This window comes from Cannabis sativa, chromosome 8, assembly GCF_029168945.1.
Source record: "Cannabis sativa cultivar Pink pepper isolate KNU-18-1 chromosome 8, ASM2916894v1, whole genome shotgun sequence".
Classification (NCBI taxonomy): domain Eukaryota; kingdom Viridiplantae; phylum Streptophyta; class Magnoliopsida; order Rosales; family Cannabaceae; genus Cannabis; species Cannabis sativa.
Window position 1 is genome coordinate 6,311,123 of NC_083608.1, and position 22,420 is coordinate 6,333,542.

General features: G+C 31.3%; 1 protein-coding gene and 2 pseudogenes across 1 annotated transcript; 1 reads left to right on the forward strand and 2 right to left on the reverse strand.

Annotated features, from left to right (window-relative positions):
* Positions 1-756: 756 nt before the first annotated feature.
* On the reverse strand, positions 757-1,825 carry LOC133030118 (acetyl-coenzyme A carboxylase carboxyl transferase subunit beta, chloroplastic-like). Its single transcript, XM_061102338.1, has one exon. It carries the CDS (start codon positions 1,823-1,825, stop codon positions 1,169-1,171), a length of 657 nt encoding a protein of 218 aa, XP_060958321.1. The 3' UTR covers positions 757-1,168.
* On the reverse strand, positions 757-18,392 carry LOC133030370 (ribulose bisphosphate carboxylase large chain-like; annotated as a pseudogene).
* Positions 18,388-20,401, forward strand: LOC133030119 (ATP synthase subunit beta, chloroplastic-like; annotated as a pseudogene).
* The last annotated feature ends 2,019 nt before the right edge of the window (positions 20,402-22,420 follow it).

A 22,420-nucleotide genomic window follows, 5' to 3' on the forward strand; every position in this document is an offset into this window, starting at 1 on the left:
ACAAAATAATAACATCTTTTTCATATCCACGGACATGTAGATATATTGACTTTACGTTTCTTTCAGATTCATCCCAATAACAAATACTGATCTATTTTCAAATAGCTATAATGTATTTAGTCATATATTATGTTTATACGTGAATACGAGCTTCTGCTCGGAGTAAGCTACATGTTATCCCATATTCTACTAAATGGATATTTTTGCTATAATCCATCTGCCGAAGTCTTAAAAAAAATAGAGGAGATTTAACCTCATAATATCTAAAAAATATTATTTTTTTTGAACATGAAGAGATAAAGAAACCATTGCAATTGCTGGAAATACTAACCCCACTAAAGGAACAAAAATACCGGGTAAGTTGCTGATAGTTGTCATAAAATGGGTACCTCGATTTAAAATTTGTACCTGTTATTTATTGGTACATTTGTTATTATATTAAAATTTTAACCTGTTATAAAGATATCTTATCCTTCATATATAATTATACTATTATAATTATACTTAATACTTAAGTGAGTATATAGAAAGAGAATATTAAATAATATATAAACTAGATAATATTAAGTATATAATAAATGTAAATAAAAGAGTAAATAAATGGGCTTATTTATCTTGTTATATGTTTATACATATAATACTTGTTATATGTTTATACATATATTATATGTATGATAATCCACTTTGATTTATTATTTCCGTCGTTGTTGATTTTAATAATTCTTATTATTAGTCTATTTATTAGGCTATTCAAAATTTTATTTTATTTTCTTTAGAATGATATTTTCATTTAATAAAATTAAAGAAAAAGATTCTTCTAAATTAACGAATAATTTGTTATAATATGATCCAAGACAAGGGATTTTTAGTAAAACCAGGGTTCTGGGGGGATATAGAAAGACGCAGGACTTTCTTGCCTAATTTCACGAAAAAGGGAGAAAGAATTCACTCTGTTTATTTTGTTTGATGGAGAGTTCTTGATTCCTAATCAGGAATCAAGATCAGGAATATCAATAAAAAAATATATATACACATGATTCTTTCTTGAATTAAATCCTATGTTACAAAAGAGAAATCCATTCTTCGTGTTTTGACTTTGATTCTTATACTATGAAGCGAAATCACTATTTTTCACCATCAAACAAAAAAAAAAATGTAGAGTATTAAATTAAGGCTTACTTGATTGAATTTGATTCAAGGGAGAGAAAGCATGAAGCTGAAATAACTCACCCAGAACACCTTTTAAAAGATTACGTTGTACAATTAGATCGAATAAGCCCTTATGGAATAAATATTCAGAGACTTGTGAACCCTTCAGTACTGTCTCATTCAATGTTTGTTCAATTACTCTTTTACCCGCAAATGCAATGTAGGCATTGGGTTCCGCAATAATGATATCTCCCAACATACCAAAACTAGCTGTCACCCTACCCGTAGTAGGAGACGTAAGGATTGCTACATAAAATAACTTTTTATTTGATTGATAATCATATAAAGCATAAGATATTTTAGCCATTTGCATTAAGCTCAAACTTCCTTCTTGCATGCGCGCTCCTCCGAAAGCACACACTAGAATGAGCGGTAAATTTTGATTGGTAGCATACTCGATCAAACGTGTTATTGTCTCGCCCACTACAGATCCCATACTACCTCCCATAAACTGAAAATCCATAACCCCAATTGCTACGGGAATACCATTTAGTTGACCTGTACCTGTTTGAGCAGCCTCAGTTAATCCTGTCTTTCTTTGATAAGAATCAACACGCTCTTTAAGGTTCCTCCTCCGAATGAAATTCAATAGGATCCAGATGGACCATGTCTTCATCCATAGGATCCCAAGTACCTGGATCAATTAAAAGTTCTATTCTATCTGAACTATTCATTTTCAAATGACATCCACAATGTTCACAAATATTCATTTTTGATTTCAAAGATTTTTTATAATTTAATCCATAACAATTTTCACATTGAACCCACAAATGTCTATATTTTTGAGTTACATCAAAATCATTAGAACTTTCTCTTCTAGTTAAATCACTCTTATCCGTACTAGTTCTTATAGAGGAACTCCCGCTTTCATTACTATTTCCTCTTTTGCCACAAATATAACTATAAATGTAACTGTCATTGTAATTGTCACTACTAGTTAAAATGTAACTATCAATACATATTTGATAACGAAGATAATTGTCAATGCAACTAGTAATGCGATTATTCCAACTATATTTTGTATCATATACGTAATGATCATAGCGAGGATCATCAGTCTTCGATACATTATTCAGATAACTAGAATTCTAATAACTATAAAAAGAATTTTCTGGTTCACTTAGTAAAGAAGGGTCGTTGTCAATCTCAAAAATTTGATTTTCAATATCAAAATATATAGAGTAACTATCCCTATTACTATCCCTAACTAAAAAAGTGTCATCAGGTATGAAATTCCGCATGTACCTGACGCCGATTAAATGATCAACATTACTGTAATTAGAATTGTCACTATCATTCCCACTAGGGATGTCTTTATCCATATCATTTCGAATTTGATCTTCATTTACACTGGTATTTTCAATAGGATCACCAAGACTATTTATTGATTTACTTAGCCCACACCTGTATTCTAATACCCTGCTAAACAACATTGAATAAAATCGTCGCTTGTTCATAGAACTTTCTTGCCCCTATTTACATGAAAATACAATAGATGAATAGTCATTTGATGAATTGGGGTACTGAATTTTTTTTTTCTTTTTTGAGAACCCGTAGTATCGCTTTGCTATATATGCTAAAATAGGATGAAACCTACTTTTCAATTATAAATAATTAATGTGAAATAGTAGGTTCCCCATGCTTTGTCAAATTCGCATTGAAAAAAAGAAATAATGGTTCTCTACAATAAATCTGAAAAACTTTTTCGTCAAATCTCGCCTACTAAACAGTTTCTATTATAACAAAAAACGAAAAGGACAATATATAAGATGGGTAGAAGAAGTTGTGATATTCGACTCGATCCATGATCCGAAACCGCAGGATATACATAGAAATAATATAAATAAAATAAATAAGAATACCCAAATCTTAAGGATTCAGAATTAATTGTGAATCCAACAAACAATAGAAAGATTTAAGTAGTTTCGTCTTCTCTTTTTTTTTTTGTATTTAAGATCTTGTATATTAAGTATGGGTCTATCAAAAATGTATCCAATAGTATCCTTGTATTCGGCTCAATCTTTTTAGTAAAAGATTGGGCCGAGTTTAATTTCAATTCAAAATTCAATTTAAGAATAAGAACAAGGAACAGAAAGTAATTGCTGGATTACAACGTATCCATTGCTTCAAATTCAAATTTGATTTCCTTCCTAACTTCACAAGCAGCAGCTAGTTCAGGACTCCATTTACAAGCCTCACGAATAATTTCATTACCCTCATGAGCAAGATCACGTCCCTCATTACGAGCTTGTACACATGCTTCTAGAGCTACTCGATTAGCGACAGCACCAGGTGCATTTCTCCAAGGATGTCCTAAAGTTCCTCCACCAAATTGTAGTACGGAATCATCTCCAAAGATCTCGGTCAAAGCTGGCATATGCCAAACGTGAATACCCCCTGAAGCCACAGGAAAAGCACCTGGTAGAGAGACCCAATCTTGAGTGAAATAAATACCACGTCTTCGATCTTTTTCAATAAAATCATCACGTAGTAAATCAACAAAGCCTAAAGTGATTTCTCTTTCCCCTTCAAGTTTACCTACTACAGTACCTGAATGGATATGATCTCCACCAGACATATGTAACGCTTTAGCTAGTACATGGAAGTGTATACCATGATTCTTTTGTCTATCAATAACCGCATGCATTGCACGGTGGATGTGAAGAAGTAGACCATTATCTCAACAATAATGAGCCAGAACAGTATTTGCAGTGAATCCTCCTGTTAAGTAATCATGCATTACGGTAGGAACTCCCAATTCACTGGAAAATACATCCCTTTTGATCATTTCTTCACATGTACCTACAGTAGCATTCTAGTAATGTCCTTTGATTTCCCCTGTTTCAGCCTGTGATTTATAAATTGCTTCTCCACAAAATAAGAAACGGTCTCTCCAACGCATAAATGGTTGGGAATTTACGTTCTCATCATCTTTGGTAAAATCAAGTCCACCGCGAAGACATTCATAAACTGCTCTACCGTAATTCTTAGCCGATAACCCCAATTTAGGTTTAATAGTACATCCCAATAGTTGGCGACCATACTTGTTCAATTTATCTCTCTCAACTTAGATCCCATGAGGCGGACTTGGGAAAGTTTTAGTATAAGAAGTAGGGATTCTCAAATCTTCCAGACGTAGAGCGCGTAGGGCCTTGAACCCAAATACATTACCCACAATGGAAGTAAACATGTTAGTAACAGAACCTTCTTCAAAAAGGTCTAAGGGATAAGCTACATAAGCAATAAATTGATTTTCTTCTCCAGCAACGGGCTCGATGTGGTAGCATCGACCTTTGTAGCGATCAAGGCTGGTAAGCCCATCAGTCCATACAGTTGTCCATGTACCAGTAGAAGATTTAGTAGCTACCGCAACCCCTACTTCTTCAGGGGGAACTCCAGGTTGAGGAGTTACTCGAAATGCTGCCAAGATATCAGTGTTGGGTTTTATGCCCTAAATAAAACTCATTTCAATATAATCAGATTTACTTATTAATATAGATCAGAAATAACATTTAATGTTGCATGGTTCACATGATTTATTTCATGATTATATGTACATAATGTATAAATTCATCTGAAACCCTTTTCACATACTTGATCCTGTTTATTGTGTTGTCAACATATTGGAAAGTAAACATGACTATGTGAATAAAGTTTCCTAGATTTATCAGACACAGGGTTTTACTGATATGATAATCTACAACAGAGTTTACTTGCATTTGGAGAAATGTTATGTTCTTTCCAGAGCATTGGTTAAAGTAAAGCTCAGGTTGGATGCATGGAGTATGCATCGGAAGGGACCGATATTGAACTTTGACTTAGATTTATTAAACTTAACGTAATGTCTATTTAAGTCAATATCGCCTAGTTGATCCTAGATCAAATGATCTTAATCCTGTTATGATTAGGCTCGATCTCGAGAGGCTATTCGTGTTCTTTGATTTGTTAGTTAAGCCTACTTTTGGGTCAGGGTGATACGTACATTTTGGGAACACGGTAGTGCAATTGAGTGGGACCGCTAACATAAACATGGAATCTATAGCTTCTATCTGGCGAATAGTAAGTAAAGGATGATCTCCTTCGAGCTTGACCAAACGAAAATAAATGGTGGAGATCTCATTTCACATAAGCTGAAATATCACTTATACGGGGTTAAGTGTTTTAAGGATTAAATACATTGTAGGGTGTAACGGTAATCTAAATCCCTTTACAATGTAAATCATTCATATAGAGGATCATTGATCAAATTAGGATTATAACAATGGATAACTAATGATGTGTCTATATTGTGGAACATATAGAGCATTCTATATGCTGAGAGTGCAATTCTAAGTTCTATGCATGGATTCAACGAAGAATTAATAAGTTAGTGAATTTTAGTGCTAAATTCTTGATCTACTTATTGGAAGCTCGGTTATATAGACCCATGGTCCCCCCACTAGTTGAGATAATATTGCTTGTAAGAATCATCTAATTGGTTTTGATTAATCAATTATAATTCTCAAATTAGACTATGTCTATTTGTGAATTTTTCACTAAGGGCGAAATTGTAAAGAAAGAGTTTTAGGGGCATATTTGTTAATAATGATACTTTGTATGGTTCAATTAATAAATATGATAAATGACAATATTATTTAATAATTATTTATAGTTATTAAATAGTTAGAATTGGCATTTAAATGGTTGAATTAGAAAATTGGCGTTTTTGAGAAAATCAGATGCAAAATTGAGAAAACTGCAAAATCCAAGTAAGGCCCATTACTCTACATGGCCGGCCACTTGGAATGATTTTTCAAACTAATATTTTCATTATTTTAATGCCAAATAATTCAAACCTAACCCTAGTGGAATGCTATAAATAGATAGTGAAGGCTTCAGGAAATTTACACTAAAATTTTTACACTTTTCATTCAGAAAAACCTGAGCCTCTCTCTCTACCTTTGGCCGCCCACTCTCTCTCTCTCTCTTCTTCCATAAGATTTCGAAACACTTAGTGATTAGAGTAGTGCCCACACACAGCAAGTGATACCTCAATCATAGTGAGGAAGATCGTGAAGAAAGACTTTCAACAAGAAGGAGTTTCAGCACTAAAGAATCAGAGAAAGAGATCCAGGTTCAGATATTGATAATGCTCTGCTACCGAAAGGAATCAAGGGCTAGATATCTGAACGGAAGGAGTCATTATATTCCGCTGCACCCAATGTAAGGTTTACTAAACTTTATATGTGTTTATTTCATCGTATTAGAAAGTTCATATTTAGGGTCTTAATCAACATACTTGTGAGTAGATCTAAGATCCTGGTGAAATAATTTCCAACAACTGGCCTCAGAGCCATGGTAATTTATTTTCTAGCAAGAAATTTGGACTTAAAACGATTGTTTGATGTTTTGGATGGTATCATGTTGTATTGAGTGTTATATGATGATTGATTGATGTTTGCGAATTTTCGTGACAAATAATTGAATATCTGTTTCTGGAATTATTTTTATTGGATATTATGGAAAAAATTAAGCAAGTTACTTTTTTACAAAACTCAATTTCGATTTAATTTGAATTAGTTATGATTTTTTGAAGTTTCGAAAATATCGGGGTGGTGTCACTGCACCACGCGCGCGCGGGGAAATGCTGCAATCCCTTCCCAGTGCCGTGTTTCCTCACCCATGCAGCCCCAAACGCGCGCGTGGACAGTATGCTTGGCATACTGTCCGTACTGCTCGCAAATTTTTCGTTTTTCTTCGATTTTTCATGCTATTTCATGGATTTAACTTCCGATTTTTTGTGTAGTTCGGTATTTATACATTTACTATTCCTAATTCAATTCTAATTATCATAATTAAATTAATTAATATTTTTTAAATTTAATTCATGATATTAGTGTAATTTGAATTTGAAAAATAGTAAATATCTATCTTTTTTGCTTAATTGTCTATCTTATTTTTAAATTTGATTATATCTTATCTTATTTTTAAATTTAAGGTGAAATATTAAATTTTTTAAATTTAATTTTTTTTAAAATAATTTGACCTTATTTAAATTTAAAATAAGATAACTATAATCATGTAATTTTAAATAGATGTAAAATATTTTGCTAACTTTTAAATTTTGTTATTTTATTTATTTAAATTAAATTATGAAATCTGAAAAAGATATTTATTTATCTTTTTTAATTTTTATTTAATTTTTATTTATAAAATAACATTAAATTTTTAAAAGTAGTTAGCAAATTTTGAAATGATATTTAGGTTGGTTGAAACCTAATTTTTCAAAATTGTAGGTTTAATTTTAAATTTTTTTTAATTTCGAAATTTTTAAATTTTATTTTATTTTATTATTTCAAAAATAATTTTTTTTATATAATTAATTTTTTAAAATTATTTATTTAAAATTAAATAAATCCTTCATCCAACTATCCAGCTAACCTTGTTGCAGGAGTATGTGTTTTAGCTTGTTTGTAAGTTTTTAAAATCTATTATTGCTTGATTGCAAATAGCCATGGTTAACTTGTTGAGAGATCCAATGATCTGATTTTAACTCATGGCTCCCTTGGTCAAAATAAATAATTTGTAATAGGTAATTTTCACAATCTTCTTTCATCTGTGTATGACCTAGCAACATGATAGGATGCATCCAAATTGTGTGCCTGTGTGAGCCTATATGTTTAATTTTGTTATAGATGCATATAGGTTGTTGTTGCTAAATAAAATATCATAGTTTTTGATAGATTTTATTTAGGCCCATTTAGTTTTGGGCTTATTCAATTAATAACAGTTGTTCATTTTAAGGTTAAATTCCTCTCTTTTGGGCCTTGTGTGAGAGTTGGGAGTCATAGAAGTGGGTACGACATACTGAACCCAACACCCCCTCACATGAACTACCCAATTGTGAAGGCCCATTTGCCTGATTTGAATAACTGTACTAGGTTAATTAAATTAGTTTAACCTAATAAAATTGATTAGCAACATAATTAATTTCATTTGTTTTGAAATTAATTTAAGAAAACCATAGTTTAAAGAATTTTATATTCTAAGCTAAACTATATGTATTTGCTTGTATTTAATTAAATATAGAATTATAACCATCTAGATTCTTTCTGAAGCTTAATTTAAATTTTTCATTAAATATTCCTATTTAAGTTGATATTTAGTTATCTATAACTAATCAACTTAAATCTGAATATCTTTTGGATTTAAAATTTCAAAATTAAGTTGAGGAATTTTAGGAATTAGTTATTAAGATTCTTTAGATATTTTTTTTTAAGTTGATATCTTTTCGAATATTAACTTAAAATAGAATATTTTCAAATTAAGCGGTTACAACTTAATTTTTGATATTTAATTAAATTTAAATTTGAAAATATATAAGTTTTATTTTTTTTAATACAACTTAAATTAGATATTTTTTTCAAATTTTGTGGAAAAGATACATAGTCTAATAAGATATTTTCTAGATAGTTATTTCTAGACTACTTATTATTTCTAATATTGAATAGGAAAATATTATACATTGTGAAATTAATTATTTAAATAATTAATTTTGGTACAATTTATTTTAAGTATATTTTTCCTAGTATTAAACTAGAGATTAATAATTAAGCCTTCTCTACACTTAATTATTTATTTCTTGAATTAAATACATTTAATTAATTTGAAAATTAAATATCTAAGTTGATTTTCATCATGATACTTAAAAATTTCTTTTTCATGACACTTAATTAAATAGAAAATTATTTTTAGTTGAAATTTATTTTTTCAACTAAATTTAAGTAATTTTCAAAATATATTTTTTCTTTGTTTTATTAATCAAATTTTGAAATTGCATTTCTTAAATGCTGGAATTTCGAATTTTATTTGAAAAATAGATTAAAGTTGTAAATTATTTATTTTAATTTTGAACCAACTTAAATCAATGATTTTTTCATTTAATGATTAATTAAAATAAATGAAGTAAAATATATTTAATTAGAAAATAAATTAATTAGTCCATGAAAATCTAGATAGATATTATCTGTTTTTGCTTGAAGTATTTTTCTAGTGTATTTAATTAAATAGAAAATTAATATTTAAGTTAATTTTCATCATCATACTTAAATATTTGAAATTTTTCTTATATATTTAATTAAATAGGAAAATTATATTTTTTGTTGTAAATTAATTTTATTAATTAATTTTGGGCCAACATTAAATTAGAATAATTTTTCCAGGATTTATTTTTTATTTTAACATGCATTTTCGAAAATTGTATTCTTAAATACTTTAACTTTTCGAAATGCAATATATATTTATAAAAAATTAAATTTGAGTTGTAAATTGATTTAAATTAATTTTGTAACAACTTAAATTGAATATTTTTCTAATTATTTATTAGAAATTATTACTAAGATGGAAGAAATTCATGTTATTTTCATATCCATCTAAGTAAAATTTATAAATATTAAATTAAAATTTATATTTAGAATTTCTCATTCTAAATTGGAAATTTAATTAATAAATATATATTTAAAATAAATAGATTAAATAGGTTTCAAAGAAAATACAACTCTCTTTAAATAATGAGCTTTATTATTATTAAGATATTCGATCTCCATTGTTGGTTTTACATCGCGTTTGTTTTAGTGAGTAATCCTCCCTAATGGAGGAACGTTCATTAGCAATTTCGCACCATTTAATCTCAAAAGATAAGTAGTTTGTAAGTGTTTTATATGGTATGGATCACCCTAATGGTGGCGACCATATTTGACTTGTAAATTATGAAACAATGGTGGAAGCTCATAAGATAGAATTGCCTTGACTCTCGCCTAAACGGGACAACGCTGAATTCCAATCTTGATCGAATAAAAGGTTGTTAGAATGTTTAACATTTTAGATGAGCTGACAACTCTATTCAATAAATGGTAGCTTTGACTCTCGCCTAAACGGGACACTGATATCAGTTTGTTGAAAACCTTAGAAATTATTTAGGATTGTATGTTTTAGTATTTTCACTTGTCATTCCTACTTGCATTATGTTTAATAATTTATGAATTGTGTATGAATTTATATTGAACCATGTTATTTTCTATTATTAAGTTGTAGTTTAATTTCGAATCTTCATTGTTGGTCTAACTTGGTTTGTTTATCTAATGAGATAAATCCCTAGTTGATTTTCACCATTAGACATACATAATAGTGTTAGATCTCGAAAGATAAATATTGTATATGCAACATCTAGCTGTTCATCAACTGATGACACCTTAGACTAGTATTTTTACAATATGAAACAAGAAGATTTTATAGATAAGATTACTTTGACTTTCGCTAATCGAAGCATCGTTGGATTCTTATTTATAAACGAAATTATCCTAATTCCTCTTAGCTTATTCATTTCGAATTAGCTCAATAGCATATCATTGGATGAATGGTCTATAAATCATTTCATGTCATTATATTTTCTCTTAAGAAATTAAATGACGCATATAATTATAATCCCGAAATTCTATTCCACAATGATATAAATACTCAATCTTAGAAATCTCCTACTTGTATTGGCAAATCTGACTTAGAGTTTAAATTAGTAGTGGTGGTCCAAGAAGAATTACTCATTATATTTGGTATAAATTTAAGTCTTTGACTTTAATTTTAGATTCCAAACAGATATTCTTATATTTCTAATTCCGGAATACAATATAGTTACACTTTCACAAGTGTTTAATAACCATTTTCTATCATGGATTCAAACTGTATGGAATTTGAGTTTAATATTCTGTGACCAGGATCCACTTGCACTATTCTATGAACTCATTGAAGTAACTAAACCTAAGTCATCAAAAGACACAACCAAAATTTTATTAATCTATGGCATTTGTATCTTGTTCATAGTTGTTTTGACAAGATGAATCTCTGCAAAGAGTTAATATGCCTATATCTACTGAAAGTAGTTCATCTCATTCGTAGATGGATGTACATTCAGGGGTGGATATAAGTTTTTTCGTTGTATTCTTAAAACGATAACTCTAGATTATACCTTATGCAAAGAAATTTGAAATGTTTGAAAAATTTCTAAATTTCTGGCAATGGTGTTAAAGCCATTAAGGTAAGTGGTTAACGATCTTGCGAACTAATAGGGGTGGAGAAATAGTTAATAGATATGCAGTTCAAAGATCATTAAATTTGATTTTTGAATTATATCCAAACTTACCTCCCCAGAAATTTCGATTTGCATATTGATGATTAGTTACTAGTCGTTGCCTAAGTTCTTCTATGGTAATACAATTTCAGAATGATGTAATGGTTGTATACTTAATGTAAATCATTACTAGATTCATGGATGACCTAATCAAAATCTTAAGAAAAGCTAGAACTGTTAACCATGGTTTGTTAGCTATTCTAAGCGATTAGGGGTTGACCATCCCATAGTCAATAGATAAGAAAGTATTTGTTTAAACAAATACTACTTTTCTAAGAAAATGACTAAGTTTGAAAAGTAGAAAATAAAGGAGATATTTTTCTTGATTCCAAAAGTGTTCTATCATCTTATTTAACATATGATGATCCCACTGCCTCTGTTCTCTTGTCACAACCGAAGAGATCAATACCATTTAGTTTTCTTAGACATAATTCACGGTACCTTGTGGGAGAGTTTCTAGGAACTCACCTTCTTATGACTTGGAAGACACTAGTGATTAAAATCCATTGTGAGTTTAAACAAGTAATGGATTGTCAAGATAAGAAACGAAGAAAAAAGCCAAGAGAACTATAGTTTGATCCATTCACATGGAGTAACCTAAAGTTTTCTATTATAAGGACATAAAAGGAAATTTTCGTTAATAAGTCTATTCAATGGACTTAACAAAACTTCCTGTTCCTAGTATTATAGGTTTGAGTTTATCTAAACCTATGGCTTGTGGTATACCTGGTAATTACTTACTCTAATGCAAGCAACTTACTTTAGTCAGATGCTGAAGCATTTTCTTTCTCATGGCAATCTATAGAAGCTTCTCGACTTCTAGGCATAGATTTTATTTATCTAAGGAAAAGTCTAAACTATTGCAGAAAAGATAAAGCCATGAAAGAATTTCTTATATCAACGGTGAGAGGTCTCAGATATGCTTTAGTATGCCTTAGACCAGACACCTGCTGTTGAGTGGGAGTAATGAGTAGGTATCAGATTAATCCAGGAGAAGAACATTGGAAGACAATCAAGTAAATCTTAAGATAAAGAAGAGGAACTATATGTTAGTCTATAAGGGTGTGTTTAAAACTCTTAGACTACACCACATCAGATTTCAAAATTTGCCTTTGGGCTAGAAAATCTTTCTGATAAGATGGTGATTACTCTGGGGGTGGAATAGTGATTTTGGAGAAGTGTAAAAACCTATTTGAAGTCTCTAGGTCTACCAGAAAGGGACTGAATGTTAAAGTTGCAGGAAAGGTACTTATTCAGTCTAAGGAAAGTTCTATACATCTTTGGCACCATTCTGAATTGCCTTAACTACTAGTGTTATTTCCTGATTAACCAAAAGTAGTGGCCAAAGGTATAGAATCCAGTATCCCAAAAAGAGTAGACATATAGAGAGGAATTTCACATTATCAATGATTTTGTGATTAAGGAAGAGTAATGGTGGAGAAAAGATTGTGTTTAATTCAACCTTTCAGATCCTATTACGAGGAGTTTACTACTACTACACTTGATTTGTATATCAAGGTGTTGAGATTATTTGAAATGCACTTTTTGTTTTATATTAGTGAAATTGGGAGTTTGTTGGGTTTTATGCCCTAAATAAAACTCATTTCAATATAATCAGATTTACTTATTAATATAGATCAGAAATAACATTTAATGTTGCATGGTTCACATGATTTATTTCATGATTATATGTACATAATGTATAAATTCATTTGAAACTCTTTTCACATACTTGATCCTGTTTATTGTGTTGTTAACATATTGGAAAGTAAACATGTCTATTTGTGAATTTTTCACTAAGTAAGGGCGAAATTGTAAAGAAAAAGTTTATAGGGGCATATTTGTTAATTAGGATACTTTGTATGGTTCAATTAATAAATATGATAAATGACAATATTATTTAATAATTATTTATAGTTATTAAATAGTTAGAATTGACATTTAAATGGTTGAATTAGAAAATTGGCGTTTTTGAGAAAATGAGATGAAGAATTGAGAAAACTGCAAAATCCAAGTAAGGCCCATTACTCTACATGGCCGGCCACTTGGAATGATTTTTCAAACTGATATTTTCATTATTTTAATGCCAAATAATTCAAACCTAACCCTAGTGGAATGCTATAAATAGATAGTGAAGGCTTCAGGAAATTTACACTAAAATTTCTACACTTTTCATTCAGAAAAACCTGAGCCTCTCTCTCTACCTTTAGCCGCCCACTCTCTCTCTCTCTTCTTCCTTAAGATTTTGAAACACTTAGTGATTAGAGTAGTGCCCACACACAGCAAGTGATACCTCAATCATAGTGAGGAAGATCGTGAAGAAAGACTTTCAGCAAGAAGGAGTTTCAGCACTAAAGAATCAGAGAAAGAGATCCAGGTTCAGATATTGATAATGCTCTGCTACAGAAAGGAATCAAGGGCTAGATATCTGAACGGAAGGAGTAATTATATTCCGCTGCACCAAATGTAAGGTTTACTAAACTTTATATGTGTTTTTTTCATCGTATTAGAAAGTTCATATTTAGGGTGTTAATCAACATACTTGTGAGTAGATCTAAGATCCTGGTAAAATAATTTCCAACAATCACTATCTTTGGTTTGATATTCCGGAGTGTAATATGTCAATTTATAATCTTTTACACCAGCTTTGAATCCAACACTTGCTTTAGTCTCTCTTTGTGGTGACATAAATCCCTCCCTACAACTCATGAATTAAGAATTCTCGCAATAATAAGGTCTACTCAACATGAATTTGGAGTTAATGAAACCTTATCGCAGGAATCTTTCGTCAAATATATCATTATTGTATACTCTTTCATATATATAGCGCAACCCAATCTTATTTTTTCAAGTTTCTAATCTCGTATCCTTTTTTTTTAATCAAAATATATAATAAATTCGCCATTGACAGTAATATGTTGTATATGTAAATCCTAGATTAGATGTAAAAACAGGCAAAATTTGTCCATGAAAAGAAACAAGGGGTATATATATAAAAAATAAAATATTCTAAAATAATATATAGGCTAAGCCTACATCGATATGTTGAAATAGGAAATAAGAGCCAATGAGATAGAAAAATGAAGCATAAATGGAGTTCGGGTTCGAATTCCACAGATTTCTCAAAATTTTTATTCATCCGCTTGATATTTTATTTTGAATTTGAAACTGGAGTTTAATGGATTTTTGTTGAACTTGAAAATTCACTCATTTAAATTGAATAAAAAAATAACTAAACATCGGTTGAATATTTGTTAACAACGAAATCCACTGAAAGTAGTTCATCTCATTCGCAGATGGATGTACATTCAGGGGTGGATATGAGTTTTTCATTGTATTCTTAAAACGATAACTCTAGATATACCTTTTAGCAAAGAAATTTGAAATGTTTGAAAAATTTCATAAATTTCTAGCAATGGTTAAAACCATTAAGGTAAGTGGTTAAAGATCTTGCGAACTGATAGGGGTGGAGAAATAGTTAGTAGATATGCAGTTCAAAGATCATTAATTTGATTTTTGAATTATATCCAAACTTACCTCCCCAGAAATTTCGAGTTGCATGTTGATGATTAGTTACTAGTCGTTGCCTAAATCCTTCTATGGTAATACAATTTCAGAATGATGTAATGGTTGTATACTTAATGTAAATTATTACTAGATTCATGGATGACCTAATCAAAATCTTAAGAAAAGCTAGAACCATTAACCATGGTTTGTTAGCTATTCTAAGTGATTAGGGGTGGACCATCCCATTGTCAATAGATAAGAAAGTGTTTGTTCAAACAAATACTACTTTTCTAAGATAATGACTAAGTCTGAAAACAAGTAGCAAATAAAGGAGATATTTAATTCTTGATTCCAAAAGTGTTCTATCATCTTATATAACATATGATCATCCCACTGCCTCTGTTGTCTTGTCACAACCAAAGAGGTTAATACCATTTAGTTTTCTTCGACATAATTCACGGTACCTTGTCGTAGTGGGAGAGTTTCTAGGAACTCACCTTCTTATGACTTAGGAGATACTAGTGATTAAAATCCATTGTGAGTTTAAACAAGTAATGGATTGTCAAGATAAGAAACTAAGAAGAAAAGCCAATAGAACTATGGTTTAATTCATTCACATGGAATAACCTAAAGTTTTCTATTACAAGGACATAAAAGGAAATTTTAGTTAATAAGTCTATTCTATGGACTTAACAAACTTCCTGTTCCTAGTATTATAGGTTTGATTTTATCTAAACCTATGGCTTGTGGTATACCTGGTAATTACTTACTCTAATGCAAGCAACTTACTTTAGTAAGATGCTGAAGCATTTTCTTTCTAATGGCAATCTATAGAAGCTTCACAACTTCTTAGACATAGATTTTATTTATCTAAGGAAAAGTCTCAACTATTCCAGAAAAGATAAAGCCATGAAAGAATTTCTTAAATCAACAGTGAGTGGTCTTAGATATGCTTTTGTATGCCTTAGACCAGACACATGCTGTTGAGTGGGAGTAATGAGTACATATCAGATTAATCCAGGAGAAGAACATTGGAAGACAATCAAGTAAATCTTAAGATTAAGAAGAGGAACTATATGTTAGTCTATAAGAGTGTGTTTAAAACTCTTAGACTACACCATATCAGATTTTGAAATTTGCCTTTGTGCTAGAAAATCTTTCTGATAAGATGGTGATTACTCTGGGGGTGGAATAGTGATTTTGGAGAAGTGTAAAAACCTATCTGAAGTCTCTAGGTCTACCAGAGAGGGACTGAATGTTAAGGTTGCAGGAAAGGTACTTATTCAGTCTAAGGAAAGTTCTATACATTTTTGGCATCATTCCAAATTGCCTTAAACTACTAGTGTTAATTTCCTGATTAACCAAAAGTAGTTGTCAAAGATATAGAATCCAGTATCACAAGAGAGTAGACATATAGAGAGGAATTTCACATTATCAATGATTTTGTGATTAAAGGAAGAGTAATAGTGGAGAAAAGGTTGTGGTTAATTCAACCTTTCAGATCCTATTACGAGGAGTTTACTACTACTACACTTGATTTATATATCAAGGTGTTGAGATTATTTGAAACGCACTTTTTGTTTTATATTAGTGCAAGTGGGAGTTTGTTGGGTTTTATGCCCTAAATAAAACTCATTTCAATATAATCAGATTTACTTATTAATATAGATCAGAAATAACATTTAATGTTGCATGGTTCACATGATTTATTTCATGATTATATGTACATAATGTATAAATTCATCTGAAACCCTTTTCACATACTTGATCCTGTTTATTGTGCCGTCAACACATTGGAAAGTAAACATGACTATGTGAATAAAGTTTTCCTAGATTTATCAGACATAGGGTTTTACTGATATGATAATCTACAACAGAGTTTACTTGTATTTGGAGAAATACTATGTTCTTTCCAGAACATTGGTTAAAGTAAAGCTCAGGTTGGATGCATGGAGTATGCATCGGAAGGGACCGATATTGAACTTTGACTTAGATTTATTAAACTTACCGTAATATCTATTCAAGTCAATATCGCCTAGTTGATCCTAGATCAAATGATCTTAATCCTGATATGATTAGGCTCAATCTTGAAAGGCTATTCGTGTTCTTTGATTTGTTAGTTAAGCCTACTTTTAGGTCAGGGTGATATGTACATTTTGGGAACACGGTAGTGCAATTGAGTGGGAGCGCTATCATAAACATGGAATCTATAGCTTCTATCTGGCGAATAGTAAGCAAAGGATGATCTCCTTCGAGCTTGACCAAACGAACATAAATGGTGGAGCACTCATTTCACATAAGCTGAAATATCATTTATACGGGGTCAAGTGTTTTAAGGAATAAATACATTGTAGGGTGTTACAGTAATCTAATCCCTTTACAGTGTAGATCATTCATATAGAGGATCATTGATCACATTAGGATTATAACAATGGATAACTAATGATGTGTCTATATGGTGGAACATATAGAGCATTCTATATACTGAGAGTGCAATTCTAAGTTCTATGCGTGGATTCAACGAAGAATTAATAAGTTAGTGAATTTTAGTGCTAAATTCTTGATCTACTTATTGGAAGCTCAGTTATATAGACCCATGGTCCCCCCACTAGTTGAGATAATATTGCTTGTAAGACTCATGTAATTTGTTTTGATTAATCAATTATAATTCTCAAATTAGACTATGTCTATTTGTGAAATTTTCACTAAGTAAGGGCAAAATTGTAAAGAAAGAGTTTATAGGGGCATATTTGTTAATTATGATACTTTGTATGGTTCAATTAATAAATATTATAAATGACAATATTATTTAATAATTATTTATAGTTATTAAATAGTTAGAATTGGCATTTAAATGGTTGAATTAGAAAATTGGCGTTTTTGAGAAAATCAGATGCAGAAAAGATAAAACTGCAAAATTGCAAAAAGTGAGGCCCAAATCCACTAGTATAGGGCCAGCCACTTTTGTAGGAAATATAAACTGATATTTTCATTATTTTAATGCCAAATAATTCAAACCTAACCCTAGTGGAATGCTATAAATAGATAGTGAAGGCTTCAGGAAAATTACACTTAAATTTTCTATTTTTCCTTCAGAGAAAAACCTGAGCCTTTCTCTCTCCCTATCTTTACCTGCCACTTCTTCTTTCTCTTCCCTCTTGAATTTCGAAATCCTTAGTGTATGAGTAGTGCCCACACACAGCAAGTGATACCTCAATCATAGTGAGGAAGATCGTGAAGAAAGACTTTCAGCAAGAAGGAGGTTTCAGCATCAAAGATTCAGAGAAAGAGATCCAGGTTCAGATATTGATAATGCTCTGCTACAGAAAGGAATCAAGGGCTAGATATCTGAACGGAAGGAGTCATTATATTCCGCTGCACCCAATGTAAGGTTTCCTAAACTTTATATGTGTTTATTTTATCGTTTTAGAAAGTTCATATTTAGGATGTTAATCAACATACTTGTGAGTAGATCTAAGATCCTGGTAAAATAATTTCCAACACTAACGCCCATCTCTTAATTGAATTAACCGATCAACTTTACTTTCTTTTCTCTCGAACCTTTATTTTTTATTTCAATTTCACAAAAAATTTTGACATATTTTTCTTTTTTATGAGAATAAATCCTACTATTTCTAGTCCTAGGGTTCTCGCGCTTGAAAACAAAAACCTGGGGCGTATTTCTCAAATCATTGGTCCGGTACTGGATGTAGCTTTTCCACCGGGGAAAATGCCTAATATTTACAATGCTTTGATAGTTAAGGCCCGAGATACTGTTGATCAACAAATTAATGTGACCTGTGAAGTACAACAATTATTAGGAAATAATCGAGTTAGAGCTGTAGCTATGAGTGCTACAGATGGTCTAATAAGAGGAATGGATGTGATTGACATAGGAGCTCCTTTATGTGTTCCAGTCAGTGGAGCGACACTAGGACAAATTTTCAATGTACTTGGGGAGCCCATTGATAATTTAGGTCCGGTAGATACTCGCACAACATCTCCTATTCATAAATCTACACCTGCCTTTATACAATTAGATACAAAATTATCAATTTTTGAAACAGGAATTAAAGTAGTAGATCTTTTAGCCCCTTATCGCCGTGGAGGAAAAATAGGACTCTTCGGGGGCGCTGGAGTAGGTAAAACAGTACTCATTATGGAATTGTTCAACAACATTGCCAAAGCTCATGGGGGCGTATCCGTATTTGGCGGAGTAGGTGAACGTACCTGTGAAGGAAATGATCTTTACATGGAAATGAAAGAATCTGGCGTAATTAATGGACAAAATATTGCCGAATCAAAAGTGACTCTAGTCTATGGTCAGATGAATGAACCACTAGGGGCTCGTATGAGAGTTGGTTTAACTGCTCTAACTACGGCGGAGTATTTCCGAGATGTTAATGAATAAGACGTACTTCTATTTATTGACAATATCTTTCGTTTTGTCCAAGCAGGATCCGAAGTATTCGCCTTATTAGGCAGAATGCCTTCCGCTGTAGGTTATCAACCCACTCTTACTACTGAAATGGGTTCTTTACAAGAAAGAATTACTTCTACCAAAGAGGGGTCCATAACTTCTATTCAAGCAGTTCATGTACCCGCGGACGATTTGACTGATCCAGCTCCGGCCACGACATTTGCACATTTAGATGCGACTACCATACTATCAAGAGGATTGGCCGCCAAAGGCATCTATCGAGCAGTAGATCCTTTAGATTCATCATCAACTATGCTCCAACCTCGGATTGTTGGTGAAGAACATTATGAAATTGCGCAAAGAGTTAAACAAACTTTACAATGTTACAAAGAACTTCAGGACATTATAGCTATTCTTGGGTTGGACGAATTATCCGAAGAAGACCGCTTAACCGTAGCAAGAGCACAAAAAATTGAGCGTTTCTTATCACAATCTTTTTTCGTAGCAGAAGTATTTGCAGGTTCCCCGGGAAATATGTTGGTCTACCATAAACAATTAAAAGGTTTAAATTGATTCTTTCTGGAGAATTAGATGGTCTTCCTGAATAGCCTTTTTATTTGGTCGGTAACATTGATGAAGCTACTACGAATGCTACGAACTTAGAAATGGAGAACAAATTGAAGAAATGACCTTAAATCTTTATGTACTGACCCGAAATCGAATTGTTTGGGATTCATAAGTGAAAGAAATAATTTTATCGACTAATAGTGGACAAATTGGCATATTACCAAATCACACGCCTATTGCCACAGCTGTAGATATCTGTATTTTGAGAATACACCTTCAAGACCAATGGTTAACGATGGCTCTGATGGGTTGTTTTGCTAGAATAGGGAATAATGAGATCACTGTTTTAGTAAATGATGCGGAGAAGGGTAGTGACATTGATCCACAAGAAGCTCAGCAAACTCTTGAAATAGCAGAAGTTAACTTGAGTAAAGCTGAAGGCAAGAGACAAACAATTGAGGCAAATCTAGCTCTCAGACGAGCTAGGACACGAGTAGAGGCTATCAATATGATGTCGTAACTAGTTAGTGTGTTCGAATAAGAAAAATAAGGTGTATAAACAGAAATTCTATTTTTACACCTTATTTTGCTTATGACGATTTAAATTAAAATCGAATGAGAATCAAATCGAATTTAAGTAGAATCAAATTCTAATGCAATGAACTAATTTGAAATTAGAAAATTCAATAGAGTAGGATGAAAAATATACAAAATCAATAAAAGGGAATGAGTATAAAAACTCATTATATACTAGTGACGTTGCTATCTAATAAGTTCTACCTACTATTGGATTTGAACCAATGACTCCCACCGTATGAAAGCAATACTCTAACCACTGAGTTAAGTAGGTCTTTTATCCTCACAAAAGAAAAACAAAAGGGGACCTATCCCATGGATGGATTATAAATTGAATACTACTTATAAGCAATACCAAATGAAAGAGATCAAAGAGCTATCTTGACAAGAAATTATGTACATGATAAAATATGTATCACAAGCATAAGGGCTGTAGCTCAGTTGGTAGAGCACCTCGTTTACACGCGTGCCAATGTTTTTCAGAGGAGGTAATCAAAAGATTTGATCTTATTGATCAATGGATGTCTTACTCTATGCTTTTGGGGAACAAAAGAAGAGAACAATAGCCTGACAAATGGTTTGGTCTGATTTGGGCGCCTAAACGGATGCCAAAATAGAATCTATCATTGATTTGCGATACTGATAAGGTGAATATTCTATTTATTCAATGCTAAGCCTAATGAGTATAAGGACCTCAAAAAAATTATCTTTTTGTTCTATCTTACGAACTTTAAGGTGTATAAAGTTTCATATTTGAGTCAACTAGAGCGATAGAAACTCCATTTAACTTAAGTTGATCTAGGCCAAAAGCAGACCTACGTCAGGATAATCCTTCTTTGAAACACTTTGGTAGTGCTCCTGGATTCGAATGCACATAATGAATCAGAGCACGTGGAGCTATCTTTTTATTTTTCTATCAAAAAAATATGGCACACTAACTGATATTTATATCGGTTAACGAAAAAGCCCAATGCGAAAAAAAGCATGTTGGGTCTTTGAAACAGTTCAAATCATTTTGATAATAAAAAGTTTGGTCTGTTTTACCGAGAATGTCTACGGTTCGACTCCGTATAGCCCTATAAAATAGAATATTTGTAATATATACAATTATTTTATCTCGAGATAATCTTGAATCTATTCTATCTTATCTAAATAAGCTAAAAATTAGCCAAAAACAATAAATTTTTAAATCCTTTAATTCTTTAGAGATAATCTGAAAAGCAACGAATTTGTATAATATACTTCGATTTATTCTATTTAGTTTCTTTTGATTTTTTATCAATATAAAATCAAAAGAAAATCGAAGTAAATGGAATAGAAATGAGATTCTAGTGGATATAGAGAATCTTGAACAAAACATATACCGCAACAAACAAACGAAATTAAGCGATTCGATCAAAATGAATGGTTATTTTGACTAAACATTTATGGATGACTTAACAATTAAGTCCAATTTGGATTGACTAATCCGGTATATTTTCCACATTAATGGGAGTACGTCTATGCTTTTGCTTTACGAATATGATATTTTCTGGGCATTTTTGATAATATCAAGTGTTATTCCTATTTTGGCATATCTAATTTCCGGAGTTTTAGCCCCGATTAGAAAAGGACTAGAAAAACTTTCTAGTTATGAATCAGGAATAGAACCAATGGGGGATGCTTGGTTACAATTTTGAATCTGTTATTATATGTTTGCTCTAGTTTTTGTTGTTTTTGATGTTGAAACGATTTTTCTTTATCCCTGGGCAATGAGTTTCGATGTATTGGGGGTATCCGTATTTATAGAAGCTTTAATTTTCGTACTTATCCTAATTGTTGGTTCAATTTATGCATGGCGAAAAGGAGCATTGGAATGGTCTTAGCTCTTGAATATTCATATGACGATAAGAAAAAAATAAGATTGAGACATTTATAAATTCCATTATTGAGTTTCCCTTAGTTGATCGAACATCCCAAAATTCAGTCATTTCAACTAC

Bases quoted from the DNA above. Each gene is read 5' to 3' on its own strand.
- LOC133030118 (XM_061102338.1), bottom strand. From the start codon at position 1,825: ATGAAGACATGGTCCATCTGGATCCTATTGAATTTCATTCGGAGGAGG.